The 17149-nt window shown below is 32.8% G+C and overlaps 1 protein-coding gene across 1 annotated transcript; it reads right to left on the bottom strand.

Annotated features, from left to right (window-relative positions):
- Nucleotides 1-38: 38 nt before the first annotated feature.
- On the bottom strand, nt 39-14417 carry LOC123555399 (uncharacterized). Its single transcript, XM_053547177.1, has 6 exons — nt 14240-14417; nt 11335-11454; nt 10796-10944; nt 1807-1924; nt 1392-1588; nt 39-497 (listed from the first exon to the last, which is right to left on the bottom strand). The coding sequence occupies exons 1-6, from the start codon at nt 14316-14318 to the stop codon at nt 276-278; spliced, it is 885 nt and encodes a 294-aa protein (XP_053403152.1). The 5' UTR covers nt 14319-14417; the 3' UTR covers nt 39-275.
- Nucleotides 14418-17149: the final 2732 nt, after the last annotated feature.

The following is a 17149-nucleotide window of genomic DNA, read 5'->3' as shown; positions in this document are numbered from 1 at the left end:
TAAATCCGCTAAGCAGCTCTTCTTTCAAATGCTTTTATTAGTCACGATATTGAAACATAGTTCAGTCAAATATACATTTTGATTTAGGCGGTTAATAGCTGACTTTGAAGTTGTTGTCAAATACGTGAATAAATGTTTGACTTAAGAAAATGTTCTACGATCTGAACAAATGAATCCACTACCAATAAAAAGGGCAATATGATATTGTGATATTAATTTTGAAAATGATACTTTGCCGTTCTCACTTATGTGTACTACTGATATCAAAACACTGGCTAAAATGTGGAAATCTGTTTCATAATTAGTAACATCAATACCTCAAGGCCGTTTCCACTGACTCCTGGAAAGGCGACAATAGCGACATTATCAAGATCGTTTGCGCATGCTTTGAGAGTATGTGGCACACCATGACTTTGTCCATACACAACAACCAGCCATCTCGAGAACATTTTAAGGAGAGTCTTCTGTGAACGGTTTAATGCGTCAAATGTGTTTGCCTGTGGTATATACATTTAATAACAACATTATTATTTTTGCAATTGCAATGGTATATCGATAGATAGGTGCTTACTGGAATCGAATCACACTCGAGAAAAGCCAGAACTTGGGTCATATGAAAATTAGTGGCCAAAGCCCTAGCGCAGCGGGGCTTGAATGCTCCAGTCCGGAGAACTTGAAAAAAACAGTTAACTGTGTGTTGTTTTCAAACCTTTTGAAAATACAGGACTTCTCAAAACACAATAACCTGACAGTTATTCCCGTTTTCAATAATGTATTGTTTATTTCATTTGTTTAGCTAGACATATAGTCACACCTGTACAATTTTAAGTCACATGATATTCCAAGCTTGAAAGACTGAAGAATCTGGGTGCTGCTCCTCACAGACATGATTTCATACATGAACAAATTTCTGTAAGGAAGCTTGATGACGACTTTGAAATCTTAGTGAAAATTTACCAGAAAGTAATTTTTGTTGGGTTTAACGTCGCACCGACACAATTATATATCATATGGCGACTTTGATTGTGGAGGAAGACCCCAGGTGCCCCTCCGTGCATTATTTCATCACGAGCGGGCACCTTGGTATAACCACCGACCTTCCGTAAGCCAGCTGGATGGCTTCCTCACATGAAGATTTCAACGCCCCAAATGAGGCTCGAACCCACACCGGTGTGGGGCAAGTGATTTGAAGTCAGCGACCTTAACCACGCGGCCACGGAGGCCCCCTAGAAAGTAATAGTTCGAAGACAATGTTTATTTAGAAAAACACGAGATCTGAGCAAAGAAATATCATTTCCGTACTGTGACAACTATTCGTCACAAAATGTCTGCTATTGTTGAAATATGTCATTTCAGATAATTTACAAAATATGTGAATTATAAGTTATTACCGTTCTTAGTGTTGTCCGAGCGCAGTAGAACTGACAAAGTACTATGAAATTAATTTCTTGATTTTGATATTTTTTAGCTTCAAATTCATAAATCCTCTGCAGGAGATTGTGTAGAGATCTCTCGTGGTCAATGTTAAACAAGGAAAGCAGAACCCCTTCTTTGGATAGAGCGTCAACAAGGTCGGAAGCCTCTACCTCTGGAAATAACAGATCATTCATTCCATTATTTTTTTTCTATTTTAATTATATACGTACTGTGTAAATTTGTAGCAGTAAATCTATTACAATTGTCATTAGATTTTATATGATGTTATTGCTTTTTATATGTATATAAGATAATGTTTATAAGTTTATATGATGTGTCGTTCTTCAACTTGATACAGTTATGGTGTAAACAAATGTAAAATTATCATACCTGTGGATGTCTCGTAGAAAATAAATACACATCTCCACGCTGACTGTTTCACTATAATCGTCAGTGCCGTGGGAGCAAGTAACGTTAACAGACTGTCTTCACTGAAAAATGAATACTTCTGTTTTCCTTGGTTAAATGTTGAAAAGATTCAAAATACCAATAAATGTAAAATGTTTTATTCCTGTAAAGCCGTGATTATAGTAATAAGTTCACATTTTGAATACATATACTAGCGTTCAACATACATTTTCCAGTCAATTCTAGGTTTAATCTAATAATATTAAAATTTCTACGTAACCACTCCCGTATATATATGCTTTAGGTAGTTCTTCCCAACTGAAATAATAAGAAAATCTACAATGTAGATTGATTCATCTTCAGTTTTTAACAGTTCATGAACTTCTGCGAAATGTGGTGAGATCTTAAATTGCGTATGGTTTATAGCTAGACTGATTTCAAAAATACGTATGAACCTGAAGCAAGTTTTTTAAATGCAATGGCTCAAACGATTGATGATATTTACACACAGAGAACGTTTTCTAAAATATAGATATTCATGAAACTTCGTACAATTGTAAATAAACATAATATATATTATATGGTTAAATAAAGTGAACATATCTGGGTACTTAGTTTTGTACTGTGGTATGTTTAGGACATGCACATTTTTTTTAAATTAAATTATCTCGTGCGAACGACATCTTATTAAGAGCGATCAACATCTTATCTCGAGCGGACGACATCTTATCTTGAGCGACCAACATTTTATCTCGTGCGCACGACATCTTATCTTGAGCGATCAACTTCTTATCTCGTGCGCACGACATCTTATCTCGAGAGATCAACATCTTATCTCGTGCGCACGACATCTTATCTATATATGTTAAGGCCCTTTGTGTGTATTTAGGTCATCAGTAAAACATACGGACAAGTTGATAATTAGGGTCCCGCCTATTCCGACGTTATTTAAACTTCCCGCAAGTACATGTACAAGTTTATCACATCATTTGTGAGAGCAGTGCACATAATTGGTTATCCTGTCTTCAAAATTAAATGAACATAACCAATGATGCTTTCTGCTTGTTAGAATAGCAACAAATTGCAGTTCGACTGATAAATTCGCGCAGAAAAGTTATAAAATTGCATGCTTGAATTAAGGGAAAACAAGGGAATTCATTAATATATGGGCGAAGCCTACATACTGAATCTTTATTTTTTTTTTTTGTTAAGGACTTAAATTTATTTCTTGGCGTAATCACTGATTTTTTGCTGCCTTTTTTATCAGTTTGCGTATTTAAATTATAACCCTGCAAACACGTGAAACGGTTATAGGTACATGTATAATCGAAACAAAAGCAAAGACGGAGACAGTCGTATGTTTTTACTGATGATCTGAATTCACACAAAGGGCCTTAATATATATTGATAAGATGTCATGCGCTCGAGATAAGATGTCGTGCGCACGAGATAAGATGTTGATCGCTCAAGATAAGATGTCGTGCGCACGAGATAAGATGTTGATCGCTCGAGATAAGATGTCGTGCGCTCGAGATAAGATGTTGATCGCTCGAGATAAGATGTCGTGCGCACGAGATAAGATGTTGATCGCTCGAGATAAGATGTCGTGCGCACGAGATAAGATGTTGATCGCTCAAGAAAAGATCTCGTGCGCTCGAGATAAGATGTAGTTCGCAATAGATAATTTAATCTTAAAAAAGTAAATGCATGTCCTAAACATACCACTGTAGTTTAAGATATTTGCCCACAAGGAAAAAGATCTGAGTTAAAGACACTAACTGAAATTATTTCACGTGCTAACATTTGTATTATTTTATATTATTTTATAATGTCAATGATATTGACGTCATATGAATTGCCAATAATTCAAAGACATTTTTTCGATTCCGCGTGCCGGGTGCTGGCTTTTTTGTAGGGATAATGCACGTTTTTTATTCGTTTTAGCATCAACAGAAGACCACGAAAATGTATTTGACCGACACCGAAGGTGGAGGTCACAAACATATCCCAAGGGCTTCTGCAGACGTTAATACACAAAACAAACGTGTATTGTCGCTATTCTTGCATAGGAATATTACACGAAGACTAAATGTATATTTTTCATATGTGATGACTTTACGATTATGGTACATTTTTAATTACCATTCTGTTGTTCGTGGAAACGGTAAACATGTTTTAAATATCCATAACCATGGCTCAGAAATCAACAACACTACAAAAAGCATGTACTGAAGGTTTTTAAACGATTTTTTTTATCTCTCGTTATTACAAACATGACATTACCAATAATTTTTTTATTTAAAAATTTGGTAAACAGGAACGCAATTTCAAGAATAATAACTTTACGTTCAAGTTATTTGAGTATGAACACATTTTGAGTACGATTTAGTACTTTTTAATTGAATTCTTGGAGAAATTACATTAAAACATGCCGACTGATACTTACCAAAATCATTAATATGATTCCTAAAAACAAACAATCGCACAAGTTACACGCGATTCTTAAAAATTCACGGTTATCTACAAAAACTGAATCGACGCTGAATTCTAAAACGGGAGTAAACAAGGGGAGAAGCGAGTACGAACATTGTTGGGGGCAATCGTTTTGGCGTTGGTAACTGTTACAGCAAAACATACTATTAATTAAATTGCATCTTTTATGCTACAGGGAAGAGGTTATTACGGAAGAAACAAGACGTACATGTAGATACCAGATTTCAATCTGCGCAGAAATACATATACGTCCCTGGGAAAACAATCATGTATTAACAACACGTGAATTGCATTGTTTGCACACGATTTTTCTCCCGTTAATACACGGGCGGATCCAGTGAAAAGAGTATTTTTTTACGCAACAATAATGTAAACATAATAAATAACGTAACGCCATTTCTTCCAGTTTATCAAACGTGCAAAACTACTTTAACTATATAACTTAACTCTCTATCTGCCTCTTGTTAGTATGACCTCATTATGGACGACCATGTAAAATCGACGCATCCCTTCACTGAGAATCTTAGAAGAGCTAAATCAATACACAATCAAACAAACAGGAAACATAGATTCCCTCTTCAGTGTACAAACTGTACTTATCTTGAAAAAAGGACATTTACATAATTTTATTTCAGGTTTATATAAGATCTGAAGAACATGTTATTATTGTTAAACAGTTTGTGCATCGTGTGCAGTAATAAGTAAATTATTGAAGCGAATTTAAGAGCACTTCTCCTGCATTTAAAGTTAAACTTTAAAAATTTACAAACCATATAAGGTGTTTTATGTATCTATATTAGAAGGAAACAATACTAGTTACCGTTGTTCAAATGTCGCATTTAGATCTTTTATACAATATGGGTCCTCACTGGTGAGATTGGGCAAATCTTCTTTACCACAAATTTCATCAGGGTCTATGTAACGTGTTCCATTGTTATCCTTCAAAAATATATTTTCAAAATTCAATCACCGTTTGTCTGACATGACAACTAAAAATATTGCTGCAAGCTATAACTAACTGCTCGTCTAAATGCAAAACATTGATACTTTGACATTAACGCTGCACCATCATAGAGCAGATTAATATTACCAGACAACATCTATTAAAAATATGGATCATATTTAAAAAAAAAAACAACATGTAGATAAAATGCATTTTTTATGAAATAGTCAATTAAATGAATTATATAAATTATGAGATGATAACTACCATTGAGATATGTCTGCACGACTTGATCAATTTTTTGTCTACAATATAGAATTTGATTAAACCCTGATTTTTCAAAACTTCAGAATATATATAGAAAAAGGACAGGGTCGTATGGAACGCCTAAACTGCCTTTGCGTGATAATTATTAGTTCGTCATGTGCCATTTCCAATATATTCTGTACAAATCATAATTTGTTAGGTAGATAAAGCAGTTTGTTATGTACATTTGCTAGTTTGTCCTGTACATATTTTAGTTTGTGCTGTGCATTCACTAGTTTGTGCTGTACAATTAATAGTTCCGTCATGTGCATTTTCCAATATATTCGGTATAAATCATAATTTGTTATGTAGATAAAAGTGTACCAGACGAACTAGTAAATGTATATAACAAACTACTTTATCTGCATAACAAATTATGATTTGCACCGAATATATTGGTAAATGCATTGGTAAATGCACATGACGAACAATTAATTGTACAGAACAAACTATTAAATGCACCGGACAAACGAGTTAATGTAAATAACAAACTGCTTTATCTACATAACAAATTATGATTTGTACCGAATATATTGTAAAATGCACATGACGAACTATTAATTGTACAGCACAAACTAGTGAATGCACAGCACAAACTAAATTATGTACAGGACAAACTAGTAAATATACATAACAAACCGCTTTATCTACATAACAAATTATGATTTGTACCGAATACATTGGAAAATGCACATGACGAACTATTAACTGTACAGCACAAACTAGTGAATGCATAGCACAAACTAGCAAATGTACATAACAAACTGCTTTATCTACTTAACAAATTATAGTTTGTACCGAATACGAGTATATTGGAAATGGCACATGACGAACTATTAATTGTACAGAACAATCTAGTGAATGCACAGCACAAACTAAAATATGTACAGGACAAACTAGCAAATGTACATAACAAACTGCTTTATCTACATAACAAATTATGATTTGTACAGAATATATTGGAAATGGCACCTCACGAACTAATAGTTATCACGCAAAGGCAGTTGAGGCGTTCCATAGGGTCGTGTGCTTAATTTTTTCGCTAGACTGATTTGAAAAAGTTTGACCTCACGCAAAATTTCGTAATGGGAGTCTATAAGAAAATCATAACTCTCATAATATTTTCGCTAATAGAAATACATGTATTTCTGCAATGTAGATTTTTATGAAACGTGGTCGTAAATAAACATATGGCCTATAATGTAGTGAAATAAAATGTATAGGCCCGTGTGCTTATTTCTGAGATATTGGACCATTAGTTAAGTGAACCGCACGTTTCAAGCTCATTTTTAGACATTATTTTGAATGATATAACATGTCAGATGTGTTAATGTTATATCTTAACTTTTGAAAGATGGTAACAGTGCCATTGTAAAATATTTACTGACGGGTTGCCATTAATTCATAAAGTGATTTTCATTATCGTCTCCGATTCCAGGCTTTATTCTACGTTTTCCGGATATTTAACGTTACGCAATCACTTCCGGTTTATCAAACGTGCAGAATACCTTAACTAATTATGCATGGAATTAAATACAATAATCGCATCTAGTGCAGTAGTTTAAATACTCACACTATCTTTTCAAGATTGCATTCAAACATAATGGTATCTTTTTACAAATATATTTTTCTTCTTTCATGATTTTTAAAATCAAAATTATTCATAAAACATCATAACTATCTCTCTATCAGGACAGCTTTACAAACAAACTGGATGTTACAGAAATCAATGAAACAGGAGAACATAATGTTTCAAGTTAATCGCGTAATGTTTTTGTACTTTACGCTTTTGAAATATCATAGAAGCAGCCTGATTAATTCATTTGAATCTTTTCTAATACATGAAGTATGATCAAGTGTCTGTAGTTCAGTGAAATGAGATATACATTTCTGAAGATTTTGTTGTAATGAACACATATAAAACTAGGTGACTTTCATGAGTGAATGTTTATTCTTTAGGTTTTGTTAAAATGTTCAATGATGTAAATCAACCTGAACTTGGTCTAAAAGGTGACACATGATTTCGCAGTATTTGCAGCTGTAGTTTGTATTGAAAAATAATTGTATATTATTTAAAGACAAATGAAAAGCTGTTACCATAACACAAAACAACATGACGTCAACCATTATTTAAACAGTTACTGTATTGCATTCGAACTTCCAAAATCGGTTTATGTCATGCAAACGTCACACATACTCTAACTTTATCCTCAATTCAATTCAATTCAAATTTATTCAGGCATAAGATCATGAAACATTATATATAACTTATACAGTTAAAATACATGTATACAATAATCAATATATTTAAAATGTTTTGATTAGAATTTTATAAAAATCTTAAAAAAGATATGCGAATTGATACATGAAAGATTAAGTCAAGTATATTTTATAATATTTTGACATAGGAAAAAGATATGATCTTATCATTTGGGATGACCCATTAAAGTAAAGCTAATCACTTATTTCCAATGGGGTCCCTAAATTTCTATTTAAACTTTGCCAATACTGAACTTATATTTCTCTATTGTAATGAAGACTTAGTGACCAGTTTTCAAAAAAAGGACAAATGTAAAATCATTGAGTCAGGACTGTTAAAGTAAATTAACCCAAAAATTATGTGCAACTTAGTGTAGTCCCGTGCTATCTGCTGGATGAAACCGTTTTACTGCTCAGCTTATATTCGTCTCCTTTTTTTCTGACACCTGATACTATTCCATATGTTTACTGTACAGTAACTGGTTATCAGATTTATGTTTAGAAAAATTCATTAGTTGTGCAGGTGGTATATTGAACGATATTTAAGGTCCATAATGCCTTTGTATACAATGTGGCTGCCACATTTTCCATTTTAAATAGAAAATGTATTAATGTCTAAATCCTATTTCTGGTTATTGTTTTCTCTGATATTTGTCTGGGGTTTTAATATTAATTAACATACATGTAGTAGAACACGTTTTAATGAATTCATTGCTTTCCTGTATGACGCTGACTGTAAAAGTTCAAGTGCAGTATTAAAAGTAGCATTTTTTAAAATATGTAATTATGCATAACATCTATTTGGACAGTGTATCATCTGTTTTAAACATAAGATTTATGGAACTTAAACTACCGTATTGTTCTTTGCAAAGCAAACGCCCTTTTTGTGGAATGTTCAGTTTAACTTTTGATTTTGTGCAAGCTTGGCTGAGTAAAATTCAAAATATTGACGCATTACATCAATTATACACGTTTTAAGTGTACGCCGTCTCTGTGGATTTACCGATTGATAAATGATTTTTGATTTCATGATAACCTTATTGCATTTTTTATGGTTTAATTTATCGTTGTTATATTCCATTTAAATAAACTGATCAATACCAATCGTATCCATTGAACCTAGTCAATATTTGGCAGTGATAGAACAAGAAAAGAAGTATTGAGTTAGAAGATATTGATGTATATACTCATAATTGAAGTTACGCCTCTAACAGTAGACAACCGTTGTTTTCTAAAATCGTTTAGCTGATTTAACGCACGTTTTATTATCATTTAGGTCTTGTTGAAATGTGATGCTATGTAACTGATTCCACTTTCATCATTTTCTAGTAAAGACTAAAAAATGTACTCTTAAGCTTTACGATAGAGAAGGCGATTGCCTAGATAAGGTACTGCCTAACATTGTATTTCTTTTATAATAAGATCAAACATCAGTACGTCATTATACTGAATTTAATAACGTTCCGTACAATGATCACTGGATCACTGGACGCGTGTGTAATTAACTGCTATATTGTTCTTAATTAGTAAGTTAAAACTTGTTACCATGCATTTGCTTTGACTGTGTGCAAATAAAATGTAACATCATGTAGCGTATCAAGTCTCTTATATTAAGTTAGGTATTGAAAAGGGTAAGTTATGTGACATTAAAAAGCAGTAGTTGTTTGTACCAATGCGACATGAAGTAGATTAGTTTAAACGATATTTATTTCGCGACAACATACACATAACATATACAACAAATTTTCAGAGCTCAAAAACATGGACTGGGAAACAAGCTAGTAGCTTATACAAATTCCTATGCCAAGTACAAAACTGGATCATGTGGGATCAAAAACTAGGTCTCCGCTCAAATCAAAGGAAAAACTTGTTAACACTCTCGAGGCTACATTTATAACCCTATCTTCATGAAACTTGGTAAGAATGTTTATCTTGATGATTCCTAGGCCACGTTCGAAACTGGGTCATGTGGGTTTAAAAGCAAGGTCACCATTTATATCAAATGTAAAGCTTGTTAACACTGTAGAGATCGCATTTATGACCTTATATTCATGAAGCTTGGTCAGAATATTTATCTTGATGATTTCAAGGCCAATTTTGAATCTGGGTGATGTGGATTTAAAAACTAGATCACTCGCTCAGATCAAAGGAGAAGCTTGTTAATACTCTAGAGGCCACTTTTATAACCCTATCTTCATGGGACTTGGTGAGCAATATAGGGTCACCATGACCCTCTTGTTATTATTGTGTCCATTTCATAATCATAATCACAAGTGAAAACATATTTCCTAGTATTATTGCGTTTGGTCAAACATAAATAATTTGAAATCAATGACAAAATCTATGAGAAAATAAAAGCTGAACTATTTGTGTTTTAATATGTTGATTATGCATGTTATATTGATTAATCATATCATTCATACCTGAAAACTGTTGATATCATACTGTTCTATATTGCACTATTGCATGTAAATATATAAACGTTCATTAATCATTCTGCAATGAGCTTACATATGTTTATATTGGCGATACTGGACTTGACTTGATTTGACTATAACAGGAATTACCCATACACTGTTTCCGAATCACGATATGCTTACGTAAAGCATATTTTATGTTTTCCTTCACAGGCATTAAATTTGTTTAAAACTACGCTATAATTCATAGTCTTTCATACGAAGTCTTATATTATTGTTGCTGTTTCCCCAATAACGGAGTTGTGTAATACTTTCCTATATTTAGGTACACTGTATAAACTTAAAATCCTGTTTCATATACGATTGTTGATGATGTTGCATCATTTATTTTCATTATATGAACACAATTTGAAAATGGTTAAATAGTAATTTTTGCCGTGATCTTCTTAAAACATATTTCAAAGGTAGCTAACTAACTCACATATATATAGGAAAAGAGCATATGATAGGTGCTGTTCCTGATTTTTAATGATGATGTTTAAAAGTGCCTTACATTGGAATGTGGATTGTCTCTTCGCCTTTCTCCCCACATGATCAGCTTTTTGTTGCTTGTATTCAAGAGTTGGGGCATCCGAAGAATAGAAGCATCGTAGTCAAAAAGTGTTATGGCGTCAACATCGTCGTCAGCGTCCAATTGTTTAACTGTTTCAAGAACAAACGCATCGTTAGTAGATTTTCTAATGTTATTTGTGATATTCATCTTAATAAAGGCTAACTGGTGGGTACATAAGAAATGTATATGAAACTTGTGTACAAGACTAAACCGTCTATTTATGACAATATTATCTTTCTGGTTTCGTCATGATGTACATTCTGTTCAAATTATTAAAATAATATATTATAAATAATTTTGTAAATATGCAGGCAGAATAAGCATACAGTGGCTTTATTATTCAAGAATACAAGCTGACAAATAGACACAAATAAAACTTTATTAAATCTGCAAATTGTTTTCCATTTATAAAACTACGAAACTGCCCAAAATACTTAATACAGATAGGTCAGATTTTGTAATGGAAAGCTTTTCCTTACCCGATCGAAATATATGGTAAACCTCTGATGTATCAATCTGATATTTTACAAGAGATATGTTAAGCCCGAAATAAAATATGTTCTCGGTTGAAATATTCTCTGTTCCATTGGAAACAACCCCTGAAAAATAAAACAATAATTAGAATATCATTTAGTAAATATGTTACATGACTCACTGGTTTCAAATTATTTTCTAATTCTCATCGCTTCTAGTTCATGTGCCGGGTTTTACAATTTCAGCTCCCCAAGTCATGATTCTTTACAGGGGTGCACCAGTAGTCTTCTTGTACCGTAAAAGCAGGAAAGTCGGAATATTAACCATACAGTGATGGTTTGGCTGAACACTTTAGTAAATTATATGCTAACTATAGAAATCCAAAGGTCTCGAATAAAGCTGTATCTTTTATTTTAATGAATAAAGCGACGGTTTTTGCACGGATGGCCTATCAGAACTAATGTAATTGGTTTGTTTAATGGCATTAAGAAATAAAACACTTATGACTTGTGTCAATTATATATGATTTATTCTATGCTCAATTATTTAGAAGCGATGCTTTTGTCAATATGCCATATGTAATTTTAACACAGTATGCGAACGTGCAATTTCTTTGCTATTTTGTATTGTACATTGACAGCCGTACAAAATTAATTCAGCTCGCCGTTCTGCTAGTAGTCTTGCACGAGTTATGACGCGCACGTGAACTTGTATTAGCTCTAAGAGTAATTAGGCGTTTCAGAATGTCGGAGGCGTAGCACAGTTAAAATATTAACTAAAACAAAGCGTTATTTATATACTCCTATATCCTTAAATGTTAGGCTTAGATATGTGCACAACAGGTGGCAGCAGTGGATTGAATGAAGCACTAAGACGATCTATATTAAAAATATTTTACTAGTCAAATGCTTAGAAAAGGGCATACTTGCATTGGCACTTACAACAGTCGTAAACAAGGCAGCACCCTCTATACAATTACACTTTGAAAGTCGTTTGAAAATAAACTTATATAAATAGGAATGAAGTAGATATTTCGTGCGAAAAAAATGAGACTTTTATAATGTCCATGTTTTCAAATACTTTCAATAGTTTTCATACATACCTGAATTTGTGAATTTGATTATAAGAAAATCAAAGTAAAATATATCTTGCATTTTCAAAGTACACATCATTCTTTGAATCGACGCCTAAAAACAGTGTGAATGATAAAATCTGTTACAAGATCTGTTTTCCTGTTAAAAATTCAAATTACTGAACAAAGTCACTGTGTTATACACGTTTTGTTACTTTTTGTATTTATTTTATTTTTCAAATATGTCAAAAAACAAAAAAAAAAAAAAAAAAAAAAAACAAAAAAAAAAACAAAGAACAGTCAAATTCTAGACGGAATGACTTTTCGACATATAAAAAGGATATTTTTCAATAACATCTTTAACATGTAAATATGTCCGACATGTTAGAGTAATAAGAAGCATACCACTGGTTAGGTATTTTCATAACATAAAAGTATTCTGATTTCACCTCTGGTTACGCAAGACATTTCTTCAAGGAAAAATTACAAATTGTACCCAAAGAATTTATTCACGTCATAACAAATCTGTTTTCTAAATTTTATAAGTTTATAAAATATAGACACGTAGAGGAATTAGAATGTGTGATAATTAAATCACAAGTGTGTAGCACGACTTATTTAATTATTCGCATCCGAACGACTACCCATATTTTTTCAACTAATGAAACTATCGGAAATTATTGGAACAAATATATTATTTCGATTCTAACAACGCAAATAATTTGCATTTGACAGACGATCTACTACATTTTCAACTCTGTTAGAAAGTGTTGCATCGCCAAAGGAAGTTTTTGATACTTGTTTTTAACGGACTTTTGAGAAGTTCTAAACCTGTAATCTAACGGCCGGAAAACTATGGACAAAATTCAAATAAAGAATCCACAGAATGGAACAGAAGAAGAATCTCTTATGATATGTACAGTCTAGGCGATAAAATATATCAGTCAGTCATATTCTATTGAAGATTCATATATAGGCTGTTTTCCACATGTTTACAGAGATATTAAAACCGATCGTATTAGAATAACTTTTAATAAAACATTTGAATATTTCTCTGGGATACAGGGTAGAAAAGATCAAAGTACGCAGGAACATTAAGTGGTAAGTATAGTGTATATGGCTGAATGAGGTCAGAGAGATTCGGGAGATACCGAGTTGGACAGATCAGATACATTACTTTACTACAAGAATGTATTATGTAATTACTTTTAATTACGGTACTCAGTTTTGCTATATATTCATGACCTTGTTCTCAAATATATATATATTTAATAGAGTTCCGCCTAAGCAGGTGCTAAGGGGCGTGAGGGGTATTGCAAATTTAGTTACCTGCATGAGCATATTCATTCAACCCTATTCTGTTATTATTTTTTCTTGTTTACGTTCTAAGAAAGATGCAGTCAAAAGGCGTCGACTATTGTCCTAAAAGCTGCATTCGTTGCTTCCAAAGGCTCCTTTTGTAGATTTATTCCAATATGTCGATCCTATATGATTACTAATATATTTGCAGCAAGAATTATGTATATTTGTTTTGTTTATTCAAGTCTCCCTAACAAATTTAGACCGTATGGCGACTTCCACAAGCTTGTATAGTTAGCAGAGGCCTAATGTACCCTTCCTGAATTTTCTTCTCGCTGGAGATGTGAAACATAGTGTATTCATCGACTGTCTTAAAATAGCCATGTATTCCACACAAATCTATATTAAGTTTTACATGCAAAGGGAAGAAGATACACCTGTGATACTTAAGTGATCGCTGCAACTTTTCTCCGTTCATTTAAAAAAATAATACAGTTTTATTATTTTGACGAATATAGAAAATTTTAACTGGAACATACCTATCTTTATACAGTTGCCTTCACATGTCAATACTGGCTGTACCACAGCTGTTATGAATAGTCCGTGCAGTAATATCATTGTTCACATAAAATGTAACGAGATATAAAATATAAATGCAAAAAGTTCGTTCATCTTATTTATCTTACATCTGTATATATTTCCAGGAAGTTTCAAGTTTAAAGTATAAATTTCTAATGCCATCAACGTAAATTATTGGCATTTATAGCTAGAATATCAGACACCCTCAATCGATATTAGAAAATCAAACTATTTCTACAACAAGTATCACCAGGGAGTGCTATTGAATGCATTCCTAGAAATATGTTTAAACCAGGGAATCCAATAAAATAAAAATGTCAATTAGTTTCCGTTCTACTCATAATGCAAATGTACTTAAGCTCTAAACCCATTAAATTAAAGGTAGTTTACAGCAATAATAGAATTGTAGTAATAATGTCTCCTCATATGTGGGGATATATTGCGTTTGTCTTATCAGTCCATTTGTCTGTCATAAAAGTTTGTCCAGACTAAATTTGAGGACTATTGGCGGGATTTCATCCAAACAGGTAGCAATTTTAAGTGCCATGGCTAGTTTTTGCGTATCGTTGGCATAGTCGGGTTGAAATGCATTTTGGTTAAGTTATAGTCGTTTAGTGTCAGTTTTGCTACTAGCTATCTGTTTTGATTAGCAGGCATTTCTGTCATTAAATTAACAGCATGATATATTCAAACTTACAACACTTTAATAAAGGATGGTAATGTTATTACAAAATTACTATTGAATAACAATAAGTGATTTGTGAATCAGATTGAAAGTTCATAAATATAAGCAGTAACAGACTGAAGTAAATCCTGTAGCATAAATGGAAGTTAATATTTTGTATAATGTAATCTAGTTTAAATTGTTCATGATGTTTTGTTAGTCTATTTGTCTTTATTCTAAAAGGAAACTTACTATAACTGCTGCAGAAGGACATTGTTTGGATATTATTAAATGTCAGTCTGGATTACTGTAGTTGTTTTGAGGCTTTTCTGTCCTATAAACAACCAATTTCCATAGACATTTGTAGTACCGAGGCACGTTTTGCATATGTATCAGTATTTTACTATTAAATGATTCTGTCTTAAGATCAAAGTCAATGTGATGGCATACTTAATATATTGTCTCCTTTGAGAAGCCATCATATGGGGTACAGGTGTTTTACAAACAGTGATTGTTTAATGTTTGTTGAATAGTTATGGAAACATACAAAATTATTGTTATTTATATTTCTATTGTCGAAAAAAAACATAAACTTGTATAATAAAATGTGTTTGTGATAAGGTGTAGGATATTGCATATGGACTCGCCTTTCTGTTTAAATATAGCTATGTGGGGAGACATGTGGTTTACCTAAAGGCACTCCTTAGTTGCATATTTGAATAGATGAAAGTTGGTTCTTTAACTGATATTGCTCATATCTCCATTTATAATCATTGACAAATTACAACTATGAAGTAGTAGGCACAAGTGTTTTATCTAATTACAAATCCGTGTGTAAAGCGTAACCGCAATGGTACTTTAATTTATCGGAGCTGGATCCAGTATCATCCAACTGCGCACAGATGATCTGGTGCAACCTATATAGCCAGCGTTATCCAAGTTAGTCAACACTTCAAATGGAAAACAATATGTTTCGAGGACACAGGTATTTTTACAGCTGTCCCTATTTTCATTTTCGATATTTTGTGCTAGATCATTCAAGTTTTTAGAGATATGTTTTGTAACCTTATCAAATTCATCTGACATGGACTAGCAAACTGAGATATATAAAAAATGTGGTAATGAGATGCAATCGGATGCTTATGGAAATAAATACTAAGTTTGCAAGTTACGTAATTACGCAACTGCAACGATATATATATATATATATATATATACAAGTACATTTTGTTACATTGCAACTGGTTATTTTTCCATGGAGAACCGTAGGCTACTTTTAGAACGTGAAATTTAAACTAAAGTACGTCCGTCGGTTTCCCCATACGTCAAAAACATTCTCCGGATGTAACAACCAACAATGGCGACTACAAGCAGTAGTCCAGAGATTTGAGTAAATGAATTTGACTGTAACTTGCACGTTTTGGTTAATGAAGTGTTGATTATTTTTTTCACATAATTGCCAATCGTTTCTGTCTCGATTTTTTTCGACCCGAGACCATGACATTGTTAATATCCGGAAAAGATATATGCGCATGCGCCGAGGTAAACTATGATTTTTTGTATTATGGTTTGGTGTCGTGAAGGAATGTAAGTTGTTTCGCAGTATTTCCCATCGAAATTTTTGAAAGTACGCCAATGTTAACAACTTTCGCTGCTTCAATATTGAAAACAAAATTATTTGACCACGTGCAAGTAGAACATTTTTTTGCTGTGCGAAATTTAATAGTTTTGTGGAAAGTAGCTTAAAGAAGGCTCGGCATACGTTCCACAATTTTAGTCTAAACATGTAAACGCTAGTACAAGCTTTTTGTAAGATTGTAAAGAAATTGAAACCAGTTCAAGTTATTAGATATTTCTGGATGTAAAAATGAAATAACTCACTTAAAGCTGTAACGGTGTTCGAAAGTCATGCTATTTAGCATACAATTACAGCGTCTAAGACAAAGTGCAATCAAGGACGTAAATGGACTGTATCAGATCATCGATTTACTGATAAACGAGTTTGATTTCTTTAAGTTCCTATTTGCATATTTGCTGTTTGCTACAATATTCGATAACAATCGTAGCTCTTCGTTGAGCATCTAACCAGTAATGGAATAACCAGTTAGCGATCGGCAATGTTTACCTTCCTCCATCCCCTTCCAACACACTGAACGTCAATTTCAAAAAAAGTAGAAGAAGAAGAAATGCGGACAAAAGCTGTAAG

Source organism: Mercenaria mercenaria, chromosome 7, assembly GCF_021730395.1.
Source record: "Mercenaria mercenaria strain notata chromosome 7, MADL_Memer_1, whole genome shotgun sequence".
NCBI classification, from domain to species: Eukaryota; Metazoa; Mollusca; class Bivalvia; order Venerida; family Veneridae; genus Mercenaria; species Mercenaria mercenaria.
This window is presented reverse-complemented; position numbering and strand designations above follow the sequence as displayed.